General features: G+C 34.2%; 1 protein-coding gene across 2 annotated transcripts in view; it reads right to left on the reverse strand.

Moving 5' to 3' along the window:
• Window positions 1-25,632, reverse strand: part of RAB6A (RAB6A, member RAS oncogene family) — a 79,075-nt gene that overhangs the window by 12,086 nt on the left and 41,357 nt on the right. The window contains exons 2-6 of one of the 2 annotated variants that reach the window (XM_074304031.1): window positions 21,060-21,118; window positions 12,855-12,908; window positions 10,697-10,802; window positions 8,303-8,414; window positions 4,981-5,074 (exon numbers count right to left, since the gene is read on the reverse strand). In XM_074304031.1, the coding sequence (XP_074160132.1) occupies window positions 4,981-5,074; window positions 8,303-8,414; window positions 10,697-10,802; window positions 12,855-12,908; window positions 21,060-21,118 (425 nt within the window). Of the gene's footprint in view, window positions 1-4,980; window positions 5,075-8,302; window positions 8,415-10,696; window positions 10,803-10,868; window positions 10,975-12,854; window positions 12,909-21,059; window positions 21,119-25,632 lie in introns of both variants that reach the window. The other variant, XM_074304032.1, reaches the window with a different exon arrangement.

The following is a 25,632-nucleotide window of genomic DNA, read 5'->3' on the forward strand; positions in this document are numbered from 1 at the left end:
TAATAAAGATCAGAGGGCAAGAATACATATCCCTATTTCACAGCCTGAGAATCTGAGGCTGAAGGTTAAAAGGTCTTGCCAGGAACAACTTAACTGTCAATATTAGAATAGAGATTTCTGATTCCAAGGCCAAAGTGCTTTACTCCAATATCCCACTGGGTTGGTGAATTAAGTCTGGTGGGAGGAGTATTTTTTTAAAATTAGCCAATATTTTACTGAGTCCCATTATATGTAAAGATGAATACATATCACAAAGCTTGGTACATATCAGGCACAGCTCTCTGCTTGCAGATTGTGTTTATGTACCTCATTTTCTTTGAGCAGACAGACACAAAAATGTGCAAATGACAGAGAAACCCAATCTAAGGCTAATGACAAAACAAGTCTACTTATCGGATCAGGTTCTAATTTTAGATAAGTGATTGAAAGAGGGGAGGAATCAAAGAAAGAAGTCTCAACAAATTCATCACAACTGATCAGCAAATTCCTGTTGTAACATGACAACTGTGTCCTGTATATGAAAATAAAGCCCAATTCTAGAAGTTTATTTTTGAAAATCTTAAGGCTTCTGTGATTGCTTCTATTTTCTATCAATTCACAATTATTTATTAAAGAGCTTACATTTTAATGGGGAAACATGTATATAAAAAGGTACATACAAGCTCTGGATTCCAAATGTTATGGGAGGGGGAGGTAAGGGTAGTGACACGATCTGTTCTACACATTAGCAAAATCACTTTCATAGCTGAATAAAGGATAAATCAAGTGGAAAGAAAGTTGAAGTATAAAGACCAATTAAAAGTTTACTGCAATAGTCTTGGCGAAATGTACTAAAAGCTTGTACCATTATGGCTGTTTAAGTGAAGAAAAGAGGACATATATATAAAGTATTTTTTTAAAAAATGAAAAAAATAGATTGGATGTGCAGGGTGAGAGTGAGCAATAAAGGATGATATGAGAGTTTGAATAGAGGTGACCAGAAGAATGACGGTGCCTTAGCTATAATATAATGAAGTTTGGAATTTAGGAAAAACAATAATGATTCAATTTGGCACAAGTGGAGACTGAGACATCTAGGACATATATCTGAAATGTTTATTTGACCATTGTTGATATGAAACTATATCTTAACAGAGGTCAAGGCAAGATCTATAGATGTAGGAATCATTTGAATAGAGATTAGAAACTATGGAAGCTGATAAGATTACCAACTGAGAAATGAGGAATATCCCACAGAGGAGAGAATACTAAGAACAATAATGTGAGTCAACAGGTTCAAATGCTTCAAGAAATACAGCAGAATGCAGAGAGAAAGATCATGGTAATTCTGGAAAGCAATTTCAGTTGCTTAATAAGGAATAGAGGCCATTCTGAGGGATTCAGAAGAGGAAAAAGAGAAGTTGTAGAGGCCCTAAATATAGATTATTCAATGAGTTAAAGCTGAGAAATGGAGAGGAAAGGATATTTTTTCCCCTTCTAATTCTAAACCTAGTGATTTTTTTTTAAATTACAATAGCTTTTATTTTTCAAAATAAATTCAGCCTTATAAATCCCTTCCCCTTTCCTCCCTTACCTAGACAACAAGGAATCCAATTTAGGATAAACATGTGCAATTCTTCTAAACATATTTCCATATATGTCATGCTGCACAAAAAAAATCAGATCAAAAGGGGAAAAATGAAAAAAAAAATAATAACCCAAAAAAAACCCAAGCAAACAAACAACAAAAAAGGTGAAAATACTATACTATGATCCAAATTCAGTATCCATAGTTCTCGTTCCAGATGCAGACAGCTTTCTCCATCACAAGTCTATTGGAAATGACTTGAATCACCTCATTGTTGAGTCAATTACAATTACACAAACTTTTTGTTGTGTACAATGTTTTCTTGGTGAGAAGATAATGAAATTCACACATACACATCCTTTCTCAGGATAGTAAGAACTAGTGAGGGTTTTTTGTTTTTTTGTTTTTTTTTTAATTTTAAAGATGGGAAAACCTAAATATGTTTGTAGGTGCCAGGGAAGGAACTAGAAGATAGAAACTGAGGATGAGAGAAAATTGATTAAGCTACTGGAGAAGAGGAGATGAAATCGAAAGTACATGTAGAGAGGAAGAGTGGCCTCTGTCAGAGAATGGAATGAATGAAGAGATGGTAGAGACAGATTTTGTCTGAGGAATATAATGAAGAGAAGGAGAGAAGAGGGAATTTAAGTATTTCTGGAGATCTAGTAGATGCTAACTTTTTGTAATAGTTTCCACCATTTAATTACATAGCCACTTTGCAATTTCTCAAATCCATTTCTATAAATAAATCCACAAAGCCATTCATTTATTGTTTCTTATTTGACATAATATTGGCTGATTTTTACATGCTGTCCATGAAGCACCTTTTGATTCTTTTTATGTGTACTGGTTTAACAGACTTTTCAAAGAAATTTGACCAGCAAGATGAATACAAAAAGGCTTAGAGAGACATACATGAACTGATGCTGAGGGAAATGAACAGAACCAGGAAATCATTACACATTTCAACAATATTATATGATGATCAATTCTGATGGACGTGGCTCCAAATGAGGATCCAAATCAGTTCCAATTGATTTGTAATGAACAAAATCAGCTACACCCAGAGAAAGAACACTGGGAAATGAGTGTGGACCACAACATAACATTTCTACTCTTTCTGTTATTGTTTGCTTGCATTTTTGTTTTTTCTCCTCAGGTTACTTTTACCCCCTTTTTAAATCCGATCTTTCTTGTGCAACATGATAACTGTATAAATATGTATACATATATTGTATTTAACATATACTTTTTAATACATTAATACATTTAACATGTATTGGTCTAACTGCTATCTAGAGGAGGGGGTGGGGAGAAGGAGGAGAAAAGTTGGAACAGAAGATTTTGCAAGGGTCAATGCTAAAAAATTAGCCATATATATGGCTTTGTATATAAAAAGCTATTAATTAAAAAAATACTGCATTAATTAAAAAATAAATTTTAAAAAATCATTCTTGGTTACAAATTGATATACATATAGAATACACATGCTGTTGGTTTTTATTATGGCTTTGACCCCCCCTCCCCCCAAAAAAAGTCTTTCAAAACTTTTCTACACCTTTTAAAGTCCATCAATTCTGCATTAGAAAAATATAGAAATTAAGTGATCTCTCCACATACATGCATACAACTTTAGGACCAAGATTTTAGCTTGGATTGACTCCAAAGGTTTAACACTGTATTTGACTTTTGAGAAAAGCTGGATATGGAACCTGGAGAATGCAGGCCCTGGCTTCAAATTCCAATTCTGACATTTACTACCTGTATTTATGTGAGTTTCAAAAAGTAACTTCATTACTTTACATTTAAATTCCTCAACTATAAAATACTAATAAAAATATATGTTCTACTATGCTCAAAGAGTCATCAAACTGTGCATACTCTTTGATCCAGCAGCGTTACTACTGGTTTTATATCCCAAAGAGATTTTAAATAGGGGAAAGGCATCCACATGTGCAAGAATGTTTGTGGCAACCCTCTTTGTAGTGGCCAGAAACTGGAAACTGAGTGGATGCCCATCAATTGGAGAATGGCTGAATAAATTGTGAGTTGTAAAGACCTGGATTCAAGAAAGACCTAGTTTCTAAGAATAGGTAGGTAATATTATTTATGTACTATGCCCTAGTGAGATACTACACCTTCAGTATTGTACATAGTTTTGACAGCTCCACATAAGGATCATAAAGGATCACTCAGTATTCATCAGAGGCTGCACTTGAATCCAGGTCTTTACAACTCTGAGGTTAGCTTTTTATATTCTGTGGTACTGTTCATCCTAAAGAACATTATATCCTTAGGATATATGGTTCTTGTGGAATATATGCCAACCACTGAACATTCAGAGGTCTGCCAGAATTCTGTATTATTTTTTGGCACTGTTGAGGCTGTGTAGGCTGTAATTTCTAGGTTAACCTCTCAAAGCAATGTAATATAGTGAAAAAAAGCACTGCACAGATAAAACTTCCCACTACCCTCTACCCCTTTTCAGCTTTCTTTTACCTGTTAGCCTCTCCAATTGGATCGTAAATGCCCTCAGGAAAGGACTCTCTTTCGTATATGTATCCTCAATATCTAGCACAATGCATAGTACATATTTACTGACAGACAACCTGATTGTGCCACTTACTGTTACCTTAGGAAAGTCAGTTCCTTTGTCTGAGCCTTAGCTTCTTCATTTATCAATCATTGTGCTATTTTATGCAGCTTATTTCAAATCATCACTTCCTAATGTACTAAGCATAAATATTGTCCTTATTATTCACTCAGACTGGACAATCTCTTGCAGAAAGCTAGTTATAAAAATTTACTGACATTATTTCTCACATTCATTTTAAGTTGATGGCTGAACAATATGAAGATTTCTGATAATTTTATTGAAGCTGTGAAAGTAATTAAGCTTGTTCTTTCCAAAAGAACAAAGTGCCATTTCTTAAAATACTGAAGTATGAAGTGGAAGCATTGGAGCACATAAGAAAGAACACTTCAAGGGGCAGCTAGGTGGCGCAGTGGATAGAGCACCAGCCTTGAAATCAGGAGGACCAGAGTTCAAATCTGGTCTCAGACACTTAACACTTCCTAGCTGTGTGACCCCTGGGCAAGTCACTTAACCCCAGCCTCAAAAAAAAAAAAAAAAAAGAAAGAAAGAACACTTCAGTAAAGCCCCTTCTCTCCTCCAAGACTCAGTTTTCTTCTAAATTTTATGAATTGCTATGCCAATCTTCACAATGTGTGGCAAACAAAATAAAAACCCGGTTGATTGTAGGAAAGCAACAATAGGAAGTTAAAACTCTGAAACTAATAGGCATCTTAAGTTTTTCTTTAAAGGAACAAAGTCTTCTCTATTTGTGGAAGACTTAGCAACGTCATCTCCTGTTATCTCTACCTTCCATCCTCCATATACCTTTAGTACTCACCTGTTTTACATTATATCCTGCTTTTGCACTTGTTTCAATAAACATAACATTAAGCTCTTTGGCTTTTCTCTCTCCCTCCTCAATAGACACTTGCCTGTAAAGAATAGAAAAAAAGAGATGATTTGAGACAAAACTATAGCAAAAGTCCATCAAGAAGCTTCCTGAATATTAAAATTTCAAAATCCTGAGAATTAGTTTTCTCATTTCTCATTCAGCCTCACACTAAGTTGATGGGAAGCTAAAGAACAAAGAGAATTTGTACCCAATCTAGAATAATGTCAGTTGGTATATGGAATAAGGGGTCAAGGATATTCAAAAGGAATCACTACTAGTATTGAATATTATATCTTAAATATATTTACCATAAGGGATATTAAGTACATGCTCTTGAAAATCAGGTATCTGCAGACCTGTATGTGGCCAAAATGTTTGTGGCAGCCCTTTTTGTAATGGCTAGAAACTGGAAAATGAATGGATGCCCATCAATTGGAGAATGCTTGGGTAAATTATGGTATATGAATGTTATGGAATATTATTGTTCTGTAAGAAATGACCAACAGGATGAATACAGAGAAGCTTGGAGAGACTTACATCAACTGATGCTGAGTGAAATGAGCAGAACTAGGAGATCATTATACACTTCAACAATACTATATGAGGATATATTCTGATGGAAGTGAATATCTTCAACATAGAGAAGAGCTAATCCAATTCCAATTGATCAATGATGGACAGAATCAGCTACACCCAGAGAAGGAACACTGAGAAATGAGTGTAAACTGTTAGCATTATTTTTGTTTTTCTCCCCAGGTTATTTTTACCTTCCGAGTCCAATTCTTCCTTTGCAACAACAACAATAACAAAATTCAATTGTGCACATATATATTGTACCTAGGATATACTATAAGATATTTAATATATATGGGAATGCCTGCCATCTAGGGGAGGGGGTGGAGGGAAGGAGGAGAAAAATTCATAACAGAAGGAGTACAAGGGATAATGTTGTAAAAAATTATCCATACATATGTACTGCCAAAAAATGTTATAATCGTAAAATTAATAAAAATAAAGAAATGAAAATCAGGTACCTACAACTTGTAAAGTATTTCTGGAAATGCAAAGATTGTCTTGAGTATCTAAAGCTCCTAAAATGAGAGCAGTATCATGTACAAATACCTTCCTTTAATCCAGAAGTGGGAATCTCTTTTTGGCCAAGGGCCATTTGGAGTGTGTGTGTGTGTGTGTGTGTGTGTGTGTGTGTGTGTGTGTGTGTGTGTGTGTGTGTTTTGGATAGTTATATCATTCACAGGCCATACAAAATTATCAACTTATAGAACTCAAAACAGTGGAAGATTGTATTATACAACTAATTTTTCAGATTTTACATGGCTTATAAGCCAGACATTCCCAAACCCTGCTTTAACCCTGCATTTTAAAAATACTTTTTTTTTTTTTAACATCACATAGTATCTTTATTAAAGTCAAAATTTGTCAAACAAATGTTCAGTGCCTACTGACTAACTAGGCATCTTGAGGGGCTATAACAGAACAATGATTAGGGGACAAAGGCATTCTGAACTGATTGTACCTTACCTTAAAATAGGTAGAGTAACATTATTGCTTGAAGAAAAGTTCTCAGGCTGGTTATGTTCAATATAAACTTAGTAGCAATAACAAAAAAAATTTCCTAGTCCTATTCTGTTTTTACCTTCCTTTCAATAAATATAACATTCACCTCAGTGCTGAAAGTAATCAAATCAGGAAACTTCAGGTAAGGGAACATCAGTTGATGTTGATGCTCAGCATCAACTTCAGGTAAGAGGCAACTAATCTAGAAAACTATTCATTTTTTACTTTTAAAGTACCAACAAGTTATTCCCTTCCAGGAGATTCTCAGTTTCCTCTGTATGATACTAGCAATACTGAACACAAAGGTAGTTTAAGGAATGTGTATTGTAAACTGTCAAGTGCTACACAAATATGAGCTGTTATGATCCTTATAACTTTCCCAGTAGTTAAAGTTTAGCTTTGTGATGAATGAGTTATCAGCTTAATCCAAATCCCCATGAGACAAAATAAAAGGCTATTCAAGGAAAATACTTATTAGACCACAGCAATTCATTTTCAAGCAGACTTTCTTTAAAAAAAAAAAAATTAATTTCAAAGCAAAAGATGGTCTTTTTATTGTATAACGAAACCAACACTTTTAATACTGTCGCTAAGGGAATTAACTGGGCTATGCACAGCCAATTCCCTTGCCAAGTATTTAATAAGGGCCATAAATTCAAGACCTGAATATTAATATCACTCTTTCATGCAATGCTAGACACTGAAATAAGCACTTCTTAAAAAGAGAGCAATTAATATATTTAAAGCCAAAACATAACTAGCCCATTAAAGTTTTCACCAAAAAGAATCATTCACTCAAATTAGGAACCTTGAAAGTAATTAACACTAAAACACTGTGTATTCTGTATCCTGAAGACCACTTTACTAATTTCACTAAGATACCAAAATGAAGCCTTTCAGGTCAACTCAAAAGTCTGATTTATTTATAACCAAAAATAACTAAGGGACATAAAATTAATAAACAAACTATCTCACCAAAGCATGGTTAGTGGAATATTGCCAAGAAAAAAAATGATGGAGCTTTAATCTCTCTATAGACAAATAATTTTAAGATATAATTTATTTTAAAAGTATTTTTGTATAAGTTATATGTGCAAAGTACTGCTTCACTTACAAGTCTCCAGAAGTACAAGATAATCTTTCTTCTATAAACTCTCTTACACCACCTCTGTTGTAGGTGAGTTTAAATAAATGAGACTTTACCTCATTTTAATGACATCTTTTTTAAGCTACATAAGTTTTGGGAAAGAAATTGGGTTGATCTGTAATAAGAATGAGGAAAACAGAAATGAAAAATGCCTGACAGTTGGCCCTTTATGACAAACTTATAGAAAGACACAGATATGAATCATATAGTATGAAAAGACATGGATGAAATGTGTTCTGCACCAATTAGGGTTACCAAAATCAAAATAAAACCAAACCAAAAATCTATTGGCTGTAACACCATACACATTTAAGAAGCAAGCTACTTCTTTCATAAAATGCTGGCCAACTGAAAATACTGGCTTGTTAGCAACTTTACCAATCCTATAGTGTGGTAGCCAAAATGAATGAAAGTATGAATCCACCCAAGTTTCAAAATAGGTCCTAAACTGGCTGATATTATCTCTATCAATGATATTTCCCAGGAGACTAAGGACAGGTTGCTCAAGGTAGATATCAAATGCCCTAAAAGAAATTCACTCCATACCTCTTATCAGCAAGATCTGTTTTATTTCCCACTAGCATAATGATGACATCACTTCCCCTTTCCGTTCTGACATCATCAATCCATTTTGTGGTTTGCTGGAATGAGTTTACATCTGGTGTGGGAGGATGGACAAAAAGATGAGTATTATTGTAGATACCATCCCAGGTGATGGAAAACCATACCACCCTGGTGGGGTCTGGCACATTAAGACCCACCCTTTTAATGTGCCTGCAACATAATTCCATTTTATCTGATGGCAGCTGTCAGTAGTTTAACTATACAGAGAAGATAGTTTACATGTTAAAAAAAAAAAAATGCATTCTGTGATTTATAAAATAAACATAGGGATTAATTTTAGAAATTATTTATGTGTGTGTGTATGTGTAATATATGTAGGTATGTATTTGCAAGTAGTGACAGATGTATCAGATAATATGGCTTTATATTGCCTCCCTGCTTTTTCATCACTTACATTTATTCCACAAAGTAAAGCATGTCAAAAAATATGTCAGCCATTAAGTCCCAACAAGTCCAGAGAATTGGTAATAAATAAATAAAAATAAATTATATTGGGGGGGAAAAAAGCTTTCAAGGAGCTTTTAAACATCACCATTTGCACTGCTTAATCAGTTTGTGATCACTTTAACTACAGAAGGATTTAATGATCTCATATGCCAGAAAAACACCTGTAATAAAATGCAGTTCTACAATTGGTATGAACTCTTCTGTAGAACATTTCAAAATACTTTCGCACAAGAAACAAAACCAGACAATATGTTTAATCTCAAATTTATTGCCATTAAAAAAAAATTCCCTTTATCCCACTTTGGTTCCCCATTTTAGTTAAAGTAAGCACAAAAACTTTTAAGCTGCAAAACGTGTCAATGCACAGTAACAGACATACATTTTTTGGGAAGACTAGTATAAAGTGGCAAGAAAGAAGCTTGCATGTAGCAAAAGAATATGAATTACAAACTTAATTTAAACTGTTACTATTTTACTGCCAGACAAATCTAATTTATACTTCTTTACATACTTTGATAGTCAAGAAGTAACAACCACCAACCATTCAGGCTCATAACAAAAAACCTGTTTTTTATTTGTTTGTGGAGGCAACTGGGGTTAAGTGACTTGCCCAGGGTCACACAGCTAGGATGCCTTAAATGTCTGAGGCCAAATTTGAACTCAGATCCTTCTGACTTTAGGGTTAGTGCTCTATCCACTAAGCCACCTAGCTGCCCCCCAAAACTGTTATTTTTTTAAAAAATCAAAATAACCTAGACATTGCCTTCTCAAATTTCTGGTCCAAATGTGTGATTTTGGTTTGGTAAAGAGAGGAAACAAACTCACTTCACCAATGAAGATGAGACTTAAACTCACCCAGATTTTCCAGATACAGAGGATACTCTATCTACTAATGCTATGGTCTCTCTATTCTAAAATTATACTAAGGTAAAGAGCACTCTGAACTTTTTCTCTCTTACTCAAATGGTATTCAGATTTCTTGACTTACTCGATTTAGATTCAGTTGATCTAGATTTGAATCTTAGCTCTGTTGTTTATGTTAAGTCACTTAATTTCTCTCATTTCTTTCATTTGTAAAATGTGGGCAGCTGTTTAGAAGAGGTTTTGTAAACTTTAAGGCACTCTAAAATAATCATGAGTTCCTTAAACCACTTCAAATATTAATTTCATGTGGAGAATTTCAGTAACCTCTTCTTTAATAACCAATTCTCCACAGTAATTCAAAATACAGTCTTTTTAAGAAGCAGTAGGAGAAGAGACCACTGATAGTTCAGTCTCTAAATTTTACAAATTCTTAGTGAGAAATGACAGAATAATTTGTTAGCCAAAAAAACAAACAAACAAAAAGTTTTAGTCATGTAACCTAGATTCCATCAAATGAAAATGAATATTTAACAGAAAAATGCAGTGTTGCAGTTTCTCCACCTCCTCACTCTCTGCCCCTATTGCCACTTATAAACTGGCAGTGAGGTTAAGGTGGAGAAAAGTCAAGCAGCAGAAACTTCCCTAAGACTTAAGAATCTTGAAAAGCTAAAAAAGTGAAATGCTTAAATTCATAAATCATTTCCAAAGAAATTTTAGAGCCAGTTAGAAGAAAAGAAGGCATTCCTCTAACCAAAGTCAGGGCTAGGCCTAAGGGTGATAGACTGCCATGATTAAGTCAGAGGAAGATCAAGTACAGTGTAAGTAAAAGCATGTTTTTAAAAATCACCAGAATACACGTTTCTGATCTGGCCTGTCCATTCTAAATTTTGTTATGGTACAGAATGTTTTACATGCCATTATGAAAAATGAGCACATGATGATAAGAGCATGCAGCTAAGCTAGAGGCTGAGATAGGATTAGAAATGCAGAATTCCCCCCACTCACTTGTGATATCATAAACAACAACTGCCACAGTGGAGTCACGAATGTAGCTAGGGATCAAGCTCCTGAACCGCTCTTGACCTGCTGTGTCCCATAATTGCAACCGTACCTGACAACAAAATCAGTCAAACAGGCAAGAAAAATAAGAAAAGTCAACCCAGTGCAAAATACCTACTTGTGATATCGTAAACTACTACAGCTGCAGCGGAATCACGGATGTAACTGGGAATGAGGCTACGGAAACGTTCCTGACCCGCAGTATCCCACAGCTGCAGCCTGATCTGTGGGATGGGAGAAAGTAAATAAAAAAAAAAAAAAAAAAAAAAAAAAAAAAGCCAAACTAATACCAAAAATTCAAAAAAAAAAAAAAAAAAAAAAAAGTAATAATGTTTTAGGGGTGGGGATGGGTGGGAGGTGAACAACTACAAACTCATGCAGGAATTAAAAGAGTACATATAGGAACAAGGAACAATTCCCATCCCACAAAGAAGGATCAAAAGTACTCATGCTACATGTTGGAATCTGGTGAAAATTGTTCCAGAACAAAAGACATACAGCTTTCCTTCCCCCCCCCAATACTCTCCCCTCCATTCTTTGAGATTCCAAACTATTAGCCCTTCCAGATTGCTTAAGGTGAATTCCTTTGCTGGTATCCAATTCATGATGATACAGGATAAAAATGGAGGCATCAGTGAAACAGACTGTACTCCTGTTACTTGTTACAACAGAAAGAAGGACTTACAGTTGGCTGAGCTGCCACCAAATTCAGCTGTGTCACTGTTAACCAGGGTCCAGAGTGAAAAGACTATTGGGGTAATTATTAATATTTTCCCTAATACTAACTCAATTAAAAAGAGAAATGTTTTTTACTCTACTGTAAAAAAAATCAGGTAGTTGTACTCTCATAAGGGAAAGGGAGGAGAATAAAAGCAAGTAGAAAATTCTTTCTGCTAGAAATTCACTTCTAAAAATCCCCCAAATTAAAGAACTCACAAGATCTGGGTTAAAATACAAAATAAAATATCATCTCTCTAGCCTAAGTCAATGACATTTTTCTCCCAAAAAAAGGGCTATCATAATAAACATAGAAGTATGTTTGTAAAAATTGCATGTTTGGCCTATATTGAATTGTTTGCTTTCTGTGGGAGGGAGAGAAATTTGGAACACAGAGTTTTGCAAGGGCAAATGCTAAAAGCTATCTTTGCATGTATTTTGTGTGATAACCGAGTTAGCACCCTGGATACCTTAGAATCAGCTAGAGTCAGGATAAACAAAAGTCCTTGGTCTTTAGCGAAAGAAGTCAAGGCGATGGACCCAGTCTCTTGAGACCTCACCTCTTCGTCTCCCACCCAGAAGTGACTCTAGCTAGTCTTACTCCACCCCCTAGTCCCTCTTACAATTTTCTGTATACATCAAATGATTAGGCCAGCACAGGATAGTGGGAAGGGCCATTTTCCAATGTTCTTATAGAGTATTGTCCAATCGGTAATTAGCCTTAAGTGCTCGATTGTCTGACCTCAGTGCATTAACTGGAGAGTTTCAGCCCTTTACAATTTTGAAAATAAAAAACTATTTAAAAAATAAATAAATACAAGAGGACTATCTGGTAAAGATATTAGGTTTTTCTTCTCTTTTCTATTTTTAATTCTGCCAGCTGTCTTCATTTTCAATGTATTTATCTAAGAAAGGTCCCTAAAAAGAATCGCTGAAAAGACCCTAGCAAGTATATACATTATACTTACAGTGAATAAGCATTCACTTTCAACAAAGTATTATATAGAAAGATATTTTATCGAGCCACAGAACTATAACCCAAACATCCCTTAATGCCTATACCCTGGGAAAGAAGGAAAAAATATTCTTTTAAGTCTTTTCCAAGCTTATAGTTAGTTCTTTCAATTTCTCTTGCTCCTCTTGGGGTTCAAGGCAAAAGGGTTGTGTAAATCTTCTTCTCCCCATTACGCTCTAAGTAAGTCACTGAGCTGGAGAATGGGTTGGATTTCAATATCTGTGATAGCAAATGATTGCATAAATTGTCAAATTTTCAGGAAAATACCATTAAATTCTCACTACTTTTGGTTCTAAATACTGATCAAATCCTTGATCTTCATTTTCTTATATGGAATACTGAAGAAAATTGCAAAACTTAAATTCTACTTACTGTTCGATCTTCCAAATACATTGTTTTTGATAAAAAGTCAATACCAATTGTTGCCTATAAAACAAAACACAAAAAGATGACTTTTAACATCAGCCAAATAATAGCAATTATCCATGGTTCAGACTGGGAACACTGAATTATATAAAACAAAATAATCACATTGTCACAACAGGAAAAACCTTTTGAAAAAGCAAGTACAATACTCATACATGCTAAATACCCTAAAAAGTCTAGATTTTGGGGAAATCTTTTTTTCATTATCTTAAAAAGTATGTATCCAAAATCAAAAGAAAGAATTATATATAATGGGGACATTAGAACTTTCCCCAATCAACACCAGAGTAAAACAAGAGGGTCAACTCTTTTCACTTATTTGAAAATAATTCTAAAATGTCTTCATTAAAATGGGAGAAAAAAAAATCAGGGAATAAAGACAGATAAAGAGAAGTTAAAACTATCCCGAATTTTTTTTTTATGATATCATGATTTATAGCATTGCATGTTACTAAATAATCTCTCCTCCCCAAATCAACCACATTACTATACAATAATTACAACATCTAAGAGGCAATAACAGAAAGGAAAATTCCATTCCAAATAACTACAAAATGCATCTGGGAATTAATCTACTGAAGTACACAAAGATCCAATTACTAAGAGATACTTGAAGATATAAAGAATAACAAATATCTAAATAAATAGCCAGTGCTTATAGAGGGGCCATACCAATATAATAAAAATGACAGTACTAACAAAATTAATTAACTTTTGATTAAAAATAGAACTTGATAAAATGTTAACAAAATTCATTTGAAAAAGCAAGAGCTACAGTCTCAAAGAGAAATTATTTAAAGAAGTTCAGATAAAGAAAGAATAGCACTTCTATATTTCAAAGTATATTATAAAGGCAGCAGTTTGAAACTGGTTAAAAAATAGAGGTAAATCTAAGGAAGAAAGAGCAAGGGAAAAATCAACAACTCACTGTTTAATAAACCAGGAAAAAAACTACATAAAAAAAAACTGATTTTTAAAAAAAATTTGATGGGAAAACTGTAAAGTAAGCTGGCAGAAATTAGACTCAGACCAACATCTTATACCATAATTCCATATGTATACATATTAAATGGAGATATGACCTTAATATTAAAGATCATACAAGAAAAAAAGAAAAACATATCATATAGCCTTCACAGCTATGAGCAGATATATTTTTAAACAAGCGACAGAAGCAATTACAAAAGATAAAAACAGATGAATCTATTTATATGAAACTGAAAATCTTTTGCACAGATAAAATTAATGTACCTTGAATAAGAAAAAAGTTTGCATCAAATTTTCTTAGTCTCTGAAATATATAAATTATTGATATATATATACATATGTATTATATACACACACCTCAGATCAAAAGTCACTTCCCAATAAAGTGACTGAAGAATATAAACAGTTCTCAAAAGATAATAAAAGAATGCTCCAAATTACTAATAATAAGAGAAATGCAAATCAAAAAAGTTTTGCTTCACACCTTGAAGATCAGCCAAAAAAAAAAAGACAAAAGATGGAATTAGTGCTGGAATCATGGGAAAATAGTATCACCAGTGCATTTTTTGTAGAAAGCTGCAAACTAGTACAATCATTTTGAAAAACAATCTGGAATTATGTAAATAAAGTCACTAAAATGCCCAAATCCTTTGGCTTGGAGTTTCCATTACCAGGCTTGTATCATCCCCCCCAAAAGATCACTGATAATAAAGTCCTGAAATACACCAAAATATTTTTATGTTAGCAAAGAACTGGAAAGAAAATAAAAGCCCATCGATTAGGGAATGAATAAATAAATCGTGACACATGATTGCAATGATATAATACTGTGATATAAGAAACAATGAATACAGATACAATTCATGCTAATGAATTGATGCAGAGGGTAAAGTAAGCAAAGCCAAGAAAACAATATGTAAAACAATGTTAACAGAAAAAACAAGTCAAAATACATAAAAAATTGAATGCTAAAAAATTATAAAGAACAAGCATAATTTGAAAGAAGGGAGAATATACTGTAATATATCTAACATATATAAAACTGCTTGCCATCTGGGGGAGGGGGTTGGGGGAGGAAGGGAAAAAATCTGAATAGAAGTAAGTGTAAGGGATAATGTTGTAAAAAATCACCCATGCATATGTACTGTCAAAAAAATGTTATAATTATAAAATAAAATAAAAATAAAAATAAAAAATTTGAAAGAAGGGATATAAGAGGACAGTCTCACCCCCTTCGCAGAGATGAGAGGGTCCACAAGTATTGCATAGTGTATCTATTTTCAGACTTTTTCAATGAATTAATCAATTGAACTGATTTTTTTTTTCACTTTTTTTTTTTTTTTGGGGGGGTGTCTTATACTTTGTTATATTTGTTTGCCTTATGTTACTATTTTGTCTTATGCTTTTGGGGAGATTACAGTGACAGCCAAAAAAAAAAAAAATCAATAAATTCATCTTTTTTTTAAAAGAATGACTAAAATTATGAAGAATCCCAGATCAAAAGGAAAGAAGTAATTAAAAGAATTATTTTAGGTTAGAGATAGACTTTCCCCTAAATATCAGCTAATTCAACCCACTTATTTTCATAGATAAGGAAATGAGCAGGCCCAGAAAGCTTAAGTGACTTCCTCCTGTTCACACAAAACAGAATCAGGATTAGAACTCAAGTGTTTTCCCTCTGTACCAGAATAGGTGGCATGAATGGCACACTTTAATATTAACTGACCATTATCTGGCAGATGCTGGTAGAGATAAAAGTGTGATACAAAGATGAATAATAAAAAACTTATGTTTAAGAAACTTAAAATTTGGAAGATAAGAGGGAAGAAATTAACTGTAGAAGAGTTAAGCATACAAAAATAACTAAGATATCAGGCAGACTTTTTATGCTATCATAAATGAACTATGTGAGAGACAGCAAAGACTCAGACTGATGGAAAGCCAGAGAGGCATTACTTGGTCTGGATCATAAAAAATGGATATAGGACTTTGACAAGCATTTAAAGGAGAAGGTATACCAAAAACAGGCTATCTAAGAAAGTGAAGACAGAAGTGTAATTAAAGCACTTATGTATTTATTGATAAATATTAATTAAGCACTTAACATATATGGGGGCCCTGCTCTATGCTGGAGATGACAAAAAAAAGCAGACTGTTTTTGTCTTTACAACAGGAAAATAGCATATACACAGAAAACTAAATATAAACTATTAAGACATAGTAGATACAAAGTAATTTCTTCCAAAGAACAATTGAACAACTGAAAGGATCAGATTAGGAAATAGAACTTCAATTTAGCCTTCAAAAAAGCTAAGCAATTTTATTAGACTACTACTTTCCAGGAATAGCAGTCTAAGGAAAAGCACAGGAGTAGGAAATGAATGTAAATGCACGATCAGATAAGTGATTCAGTAAATGGAGCACTGGGTCTGGAGACAGGAAGACTTGAGTTAAGTTCAAATCCAGTCTCATATTTTGAGTTATTAGCATGTGACTTTGGGGGAAGTCACTTTACTTCTGCCTCAGTGATAAATTGTAAATGCTTCAATGGTAAAATGGAAATAACCACATTAATTTCCTAGGTTTTTGGGGGTTTTTTTGAGGATAAAAAATAATATTTATAAAATGTTTTCAATAGCACTAAGTTGCCTGCCTCTCTCCCTTATTTCTTTCCTATTTCACCTAAGCATCTGTCTTGCCTGTATAGTCAACTCACATTCCTCTTTATCCTCAACTACCAAATAATATTTTTTTTTCTGCCTCCCCAAATATCTCTTGTATCCAATCTCTTCTCTTTACTCACAAAATTACCACCTTAGGTTAAGGCCTTTATCACCTATCAGATTATGACAATAAACTCTTAAATGTTTTCCCTGCCTCAAACCTCACTCTATTCCAATCTATTCTAAAAACTCCTGCCAATCAGATGTCATTCTCCTACTCAATTCCAGCCAGATAAAATATAAGTTTTTCTGTTTAATTTATCAAGGTCTTCATCACCGGTTTCTTCTCAGTTCTTCAAAGTCTCCAGTCTATGCCTTTGTATTGACCTTCCTACATATCCACACTATACTTCCTTCTAACAATAGTCTCACAGAAGTCCTCTCTTCCTTCAAGATGCAGATTTAAGCTAAACTGCTGGTATCTTCCCTTGTATTTCAATATTATTTGTTTGTGTTTATTCTGCTTGCTAATAGTTATTACATACACATCATTATTAGTTCTCTAGTTATAATGTAACCTCTTTGTGTTTAGAAATTGCTTCATTCATTTTATTTATATGGTCAGTGCCTATGAAAGGTCTGGAAAATACTAAATGCTTAATGCTTTCATGCTTTTATTACTTTTCTAAAGTATCTATTACTTTTTGAAAGGAATGGTCTTTGGATAGGAGAGGATATATTGGGAAATGAAGGTGATGAATAAACAAAGGATAGCAATTTTAAATAACAGGATCCCAAAGTCTATACTCAATCTTTTATTTCCCACAATTCAGCAAAAAGGGTCTTTAAATCTCTCCTACTACTACGTTATCCTTATACCTGTCTCTCTAACTTGATCTATGCTGCCCTCCTTTGAACAATACCATGAGAATGCTGCCATTCACCCAAAAATTCCAAATCTTAGTCATTTTTTGGATCCTATCTTGAATGGTATACTAGTCAAATTTTACTTCCACTTCCGGGAACCAACCCTCTCCAATTTTGCTTCACTCAAATGCCAAGAGCTATCTTTTTAATATATAAATCTGAACATGCTGTTCCTTTGTGAAAAATCATTAGTGGTTTCCCATTACCTCTTTTAAAGTTAAACTCCTTGCCTGGTATTCAATATCCTTAGCAACAAGGAAGTACATCCTCACAGCAACAGTAAGATTATGTGATAAACTTATCTTTTTTTCAACAATAAGTTTTTTCAAGGCAATTCCAATAGAAGTGACAGAAAGAGTCATCATATCCAGAGAAAGAACTATGACGACTAAATGTGGATCAAAGCATAGTATTTTCATCTTTTTTGTTGTTTGTCTACTTGTATTTTTTTTCCTCTGTATTTTCTTTTTTTCCCCTTGATGTGATTTTTATTATGCAGCATGATGAACATAGAAATTTGTTTAAAAGAATCACACATGTTTAATCTATATTGGATTGCTTGTTGTCTAGAGAGAGAGATACTGGACAAAGGGGGGAAAGATAAGATTTTGCAAAGGTGAATATTCAAAACTATCTTTGCATGGATTTGGAAAAATGAAAAAAAAAAAAAAAATGGCTGCCATCCCAAAGTAACATATACTACACAAAGCTGAATGTAAACATCAAAACAAAAAATGGAATTCAGTAAAAGAAATTAATTAACATTAGTCCTTCAAAAAGGAAAACAAAAAAACAAACAAACAAACAAAAAAACCCAATAAGGCACTACATCTTGATAAAGCCTTTCCTGACACTGCACTCAATATCATTCTTCTCCCTTTTAAATCCCCATAGCCCAGTACTTTGTACCACTGCAAAGTACTTATTGTGTACTGTCATGTGTTATATTTATTCATTCATAACATTGTTCTGCTGTCCTCTTCCCTCTAGACAACAATTTCCACAAGAACAAAAAAGAAGTCTATCTTACCTAAACTTTATATCTACCTCAGCAATGAATACACACCCCTGAAAGTACTAGGAGCTTAATTAATGTTTGATGAATGAAGTCTTACTTATTTTCTAAAGTCTCTGTTCACCATGATCTGTACCTTCTCCAAAATTCTACACCACCTACTCTACCAACAAAGAAGATATTTGTTTGTAAGATGAATAAAAATGTTAAATATTATGATTAACAGTCCCATAGTATGCTTGACTTATTTCCCCAGACTGACTTTTAGATGAAAAGAGACAACAACAAAGGATTCTGTATGGGGCCTTTATAGAGAGAAAAGAACTTCTAGAGCAGATGCTGTGAGTTAAACCTTTGTCACATATGTTTTTACATGTGTGCCTCATGACTGGTATAGTCTCTGTGTATGTTTACTCTTCTCATGGATGCTGTATTTGTGAGGCATGAACTAGCTTTTCCAGAGAACATTTTGTATTAACTGCTTTTATAATGTTATCTAAGCAATTACTTTTGGTAAAAACAATTTGAGAATAATGTTTTAATGTCAATGGGAACCACTACATTTGACACTCAAGAGAATAGTAGTTGCTGCCCTCTGGGCACCCAACCTGCCCGTTAGACCATACTATTTTTCTTCTCCTTCTCCTTGTCCTTTTTGTATCTTCTCCTTTTCCTCTCCCCCCTCCCTCTTCTTTCTTATCTCCCTCCCCCATGTATGTATGGCATACAAACACATACAAATGATACATACAAAATAGATATAAGGTAGCCTCAGAAGAGAATCTCTTGCTTACTAGAAGCAAGACAAAATTCAGAAATTGACACTGAATAAAATCATTTCTATCCTTCAATATGCTAAAGAAATAAACAATTAGTTATTGGAACTAATATGTACAACAGTCAAAGAAAATCTAGTGGCAATATGATCACTCCTAAGTAGCTGACCATTTTTGGAAATAAAATCACACTCATTTTCCCAATGCTAAAAGGATTCTTCACTGAATTTTCACACACACACATACACACACACACACACACACACACACACACACACACACACACACACAATTTAGAGTCAGGAACAGGATTACACTTCAGTGCTTTTATATTCATATCTAGAGCATTACCTACATACTATATTGAATTCAACTCAAAAAATTATATTTTAAAATAATTTATGCTTTCTTTCAAATTCCTTTTATTTTTACTGAAAGATGTCTCCAGGATGACTGAAGAGTTTAGGTTTGAAACCCACCTCTCCTACAAGTTGTCTCAAGTCCCTTAAACTTCCATTTTATTATATGAAACTAGGGATAATAATATTTAGTGTGTTATATTCCCCAGTGTAGTGAGAATAAAACAAGATAATCTATTTCAGAAAGTAGTAGAATTCATTATTATTCCATAAACATGTACATGCTAGTCAGGATTTGTTAAGTCTAGAGGTAGTGTGGAATAGTGACTAGAGAGCTGACCTCAAAGTCACAAAGGTCTAGGTTCAACTTCTGCATCTGACACAAAACCGGCTGTGGGATGCTGAGCACTGAATGTGGTATTGTAGATTCAAGCCTGCACTGGGAGAGAAAGCTTTTAGGAAAGAAGAGAAGGAAAGGTTCAGGGAAGTTTCAGAAGGAACAGAGAGAAGAGAGAAAAGGGGAAAAAAGGACAAGCCAGTGAAGAGGAAGACAGGGCAGAAAATTTATGTTTGCCGGTAAAAGAGAATGAAAGAGTATATAAATTGTCACTATTCATTTATATTACATTTTATCCCAAATGTGTATATTTATGGAGTTTACAAGTTTTTGTTTTGCTGAAAAAATACATCACTTGACTCAATGGAAAAGAAAAATGTTTGATTGATAATGAAATGGTAGCAGAATTATCTTCCATAAACATTAATAGTTCTCACTTATTTTTTATTTACTACTGAAAAGTAGTAAAATACCAATGGGTGCAAATGAACATTTTAAAGAAATACATATAGTCCTAGAAAGTTGTATATATTTAAATTGTGCTTTACTAAAAATAAAACAACACAGGCACTGATGCATTAGAGATCATCAGAAAAACTGTGGAATCTAAGAATTACTCAGTTTTAAATAAAAAAGTCTTAGAATTTTAGAACCAGAAGAAATACCTTAAGACTAGCTCCTAGCACTACAAACAAGCAAGAGATACATCCAAACCGTTCTAAAATAGTTTAATGTCTACTCTTTCAATAGATGGTAGAATCCATGGGGGAAATTATAGTCTTTAGTAAAAGACAACCAAAACAACAACAGTAACAACTTTAAAGTACCTTATGATATATACTAGACATAATTTTTAAAGTTAAAAAAAAAAAAAAAAAGCCAAAAAACATATAGAAGAAAATTTGGGAAATGTTTTAGAGGGGGAATCCAAAAGAAGACTAGATAGTTATAGAGTATGAAGTTATTTGGGATATGAAGGGTGAACTTCATGGAAAAGAAAGCAAATTGTTGACATTGAACAATAAGGGATTAAATATGCCAAATACATCTATATATCTTATAGCTTCAATTAAAATTTAATACATACCTGGTAGGTGTTATCAAAACTGTCATACATGAATCTGGTGATCAAAGATGTCTTTCCAACTGAAAGAAAAGTAAGGACAAGATTACTCAATGGTAGCATTCCATGTGTTAGAATTTAACAATTTTCCAATTCCCATTAAAAAATATTTTAAAGCAAGAATTAAATAATTTCAGGAAAAAAGTCTGCAGATGGATTACCTAACATTTCCTGGGGGGAAAAAAGATAACTATTAGGATGAAAGAAGTTTTCAGCAAAAAGCAGTAATTGGAATAGAATGAAATAAGGACAGAAAAGTGAGTAGTTTGTAATTTCTTCAAAAATTTTCTTCATTTCATCATTTATACAATGGAGAATGGATCTTGTGTGTGTGTGTGTTTTCCCTTTATGTCTTAGACACCAGGTACTCAATAACATAATTAATATAAAGGTTTTTTTCCCAATTAACAGTTCCTTCTGCACTGATTCTGTTCATATTAAAAACTGCTTCATTTCAAATTGCCAAAACTATTTATTTTATCTTTTACCTTTGTTTCTATGCCTGGTCTAGCCAAAAGCTTTAGGCATCTATAGCTATAATAGAAAAGTCTTATGTGCAAAAGATATGCAGAGCAGAGCAGAGGTCATAAAGAATGGGGAAGAAATAAATACTCATTTATTGGACAATAGCAAAATAATTTGTATTACAGGAATGCAAATGACTATTAAGTTCAGAACCTCCTCCTCTGAGGTTCATACTATTCAAATATATCACCCAATCCACTGGTAACCATTATCTATTTGCCCCTTAGTGCCTATCTCAATCTCTCAACTTCCTCACAAAATGATAGTTCAAACAGGAAGCAAGCTGCCCAGCTTCCACGCACATATTCAAGCAAAACTGTGAAGCTAACACTAGACTAAATAAGGATCAAGAAATCCAATAAGAAACTACAATGTGTGTTTTTCATCCCAAAATGACAAAGATCAGTCAAAAGCTCAATGGGAATAAGTACTCAAGAAAAGTGAATTCGAACACAACCAACTACATAGAGGACATTTGAGCAAGAGCAGAGGGCTTCCCTGTAAAAGCTCTAAGGATGGGAATTGTAAACCTCAAGGAATAGCTGACATGATGTCAGAATATTAGGACTCAAGACATCGCAGGCCTAGAACTGCTCTGAGATCTAAAAAACGTTGTCCTGATGAAGGGAGAGGGAAACTGTTCCCTTTAAGATTAATACTCTGAAACTGTGTTCTCTTTTGATCTGTGATCCTTTGTGGAGTCTCCTTTCCCCCAGATAAGTTATCTTTTGAGGAAGCCAGACCCTTTGATTCAATTAGAAATCTTGGCCAAAAAGTACCCCTTTGAAGTGTTTAATTCCAATAGGAGATCTGAGCTGGATACTGAGAAACATCTAGGCCTGGGACCCTTGGTTTCCTGAAGCCTCAAGGCTCCTTTTAAAGGGCAGTTTCTAAACTCACTCTTTGCATAAGGTCTAAAGCAACTTGCTCTGATCCTGCCCACTGAGAAAGGATTCTCTTCTCAGATTCTCAGTCTCTTTTCCATTTCCCTAATAGGACTTTGCCACTAAAGAAGTCAGTCTCTTAGTAGAACTAGCTTCCTGTGGAACAATAAACTTTCATTTTTTACCAATTAATAATTTGGGTTTCATGAAGAACCTTTGCACGACCATAAGGGGAGCCACTAACCTCATCACTAAGATTCTAGTACTATGAAGGTCAAAGATCTAGAAGGCTGAAATCCAGGATCTGGGCAAGAACCCAAAACAAATCCAAATAGGGCCAGCCAACTACCCCCACCCCAAAATATAAGCCTTGGCACAAAGCAGCAATTCAGGAACTGAAGCTGGAGGAGGGGAAAAAAATTCAAACAAAATTACTGCATGTCAAATCCATGACAACTCACAAGCAAAGACTCAAAGGAAAAAAAAGATTTTCCACAAGGATAACGTGAATACCTAGAAATAAATGTACCAAAAGATTTTTAAAACAAAATAAAAACTCTTCAGGAAAGAATCAAGCTAGCTTAGAATAGAAAATGGAATCTTGGCTAAGAAACAGTCTTTCTTAAAACTAAAGCAGACAAAAACAGAAATCAATGGTTCTTGGAGTCAACAAGAAATATTAGTGTCTCTACCATAGTGCCTGACAGAATACTAAGACTAGCTAGCATGAAAATTCTAGGTGGTGCTATAATGGACAGAAAACTGGCCTGGAGTCAGGAAGATCTAACTTCAAATCCAGCCTCAGACACTTTTGCTTGATTCTGGATAAGTCACTTAAATAATTTTTCTTTGTGTGCCTCAGTTTTCTCAACTGCAAAATGGCAATAACATTTTAACAAGCATCCATCTTGTAAAGTTATTGTAAGGATCAAATGAGACAATATATTATAAAGCACTAAGTATAGTGCCTAGTACAGAGTGGATAATTTATAATGCTAATTTCTCTCTCCCCACCCCATATTATGGAATTTCAACTAGGGAATACATACTAATATTCTATCAATGATCCTACTTTCCAATTCTCCAAACTACTTAGTTCCTATGGTCTACTGTGATAACTCTACCTCAGCCCACAAAGGTCAAACCCTTGATCTTGCCATAACTCACAAATAGTTTATCTCCATGTTCATAAGCTTTGAAATCTTTTATCTGATTATAATCTTTTGTCATTTTGTCATTTCCCTGTATCTTATAATAGTCCATTTTATTCTTTGTTCTCAGTGTTCTAGTGAACTCAAATTCCTCCACTCTTTTGTTCTTTTCCAAGCCATCCATCCCTGCACTGGTTATTCTAACTTCCCTCCACTAAATACTGAGATCAAGTGCTGAATATCCTTAGATACTATTCCTTTCTTTTCACCTGTTTCTTCTGAAGAAGTGGCCCTCCTCCTGAAAGCAAACTCTTATATAAGCACCTATGACAACAATTCCTCGTCTTCTCTAGCAGATTGTTCCTATTATCATTCCCATTCTCTCATTACTCTTCAATTTCTCCCTATTTATTGGGTTTTTCTCTGATGTTCAAACACGACCATCTCTCCCCAATACTTCCCCCCTTCATGGCTACATCCTTGTGAACGAAATAGAGTGAGATCTCTCAAGACAGTTGTGAAGATCAAGTAAGGCTTCATCTACCCCAGAGTTGGAATGTGCCTGAAAATACTCCTTGGTCACTGATTCAAGTACATGCTTAAGTCCCCTTCCTGCTATTTGCCCATGACATCATTTTCTTCCTACCTCGATCAAATATGTGCAGTTATGTATCTATTGGCCAAAATTCAATTTTCTGGGTAGTTCCTGTGTTTAGAATGTAAGACCCTCAGCCAATGAGGATAAGGGTCAGTGGTGGGAGGGGTTATTTGCAGTAGGGACTATTAAAGTGTCAGACCTATCCCAAATGGTGCCTCCTCCTTTCAATTGCTCGCAACTGGAGGGATGCCCGCTTCTCGCAACATATAATAAACTTTCATTTTGCTCCTAAAGATATCTCCAACTTTTTTTTTTTATTAAATGGTGATCACTCACCATTTAGAGCCACACCATTGAAAAGCCATCTACAATTGGTGCCTCCACTTCTAACCTTTGCTGTCTGGCTTCAGACTTTGTCGTTTACTTAAAACTGTTGTTACCAATTCTTTCTTTTTGGGAGGTGGGGTTGAAGGGGTGACATAACTGAGCTTAAATGACTTGGCCAGGTTCACAAGGGGTGACATAATTGAGCTTAAGTGACTTGGCCAGGTTCACAAAACCAGGAAGTGTCAAGTATCTTAAGACCCAATCTGAAGTCAGGCCCTCCTGATCCCAGGCCAGTGCTCTTCCCACTGTGCCCCCTAGCTGCCCCATCAATATTTCTTAATTGCTAACTCTAATGACTTCTCAATTACTTCTACTTCCTGACTTCTCTACAGTTTTTGGGTCATCACCCTCTCTTCATGCATAATCTCTCCTTAATAGAACATTGTACATGGTAACAGCAAGATTATGTGATGATCAATTATGATAGACTTAGCTCTTCTCAGCATTGCCAGTGATCCAATAGACTTGGCATGGAACTACATCCAGACTGTGCAGACTGAATGTGGATCGAAGTGTAATATTTTCACCTTTTTTGTTTACTTCTCTTTTGATCTGGTTTTTCTTCTACAACATGACAAATATGTAAATGTTGTGTACATTAACCTATTGCTTGCTGACTTGGAGAGGAGACAGGAAAAGGAAAGGAGAAAAAAATCTAGAACACAAAATCTTACAAAAATGAATGTTGAAAACTTTCTATATATGTATATAGAAAAATAAAATATTAAGAGGAAAAAAAATCTCCTTATTTTAGGATTCTGTGACAGTGTTCTCTCCTGGTTTTTTTCCTGCTTTTTTCCTTTGCTGGATCATCATCTACTATCCATGAATCCCATTTTTCATCTCCAAAGGAATACCTAAGTAAGAACTTTTCTTCCTCTGTACAATCACACTTGATGATCTCATCTGCTTCTATGGACTTCAACGATCATCTTTATTTAGATGATATCCAGAAAGAATTTGGAACACAAAAATATAGAGGTAAAATAAAT

The sequence above is a fragment of the Sminthopsis crassicaudata genome, chromosome 3 (genome assembly GCF_048593235.1).
Source record: "Sminthopsis crassicaudata isolate SCR6 chromosome 3, ASM4859323v1, whole genome shotgun sequence".
Lineage (NCBI taxonomy): Eukaryota > Metazoa > Chordata > Mammalia > Dasyuromorphia > Dasyuridae > Sminthopsis > Sminthopsis crassicaudata.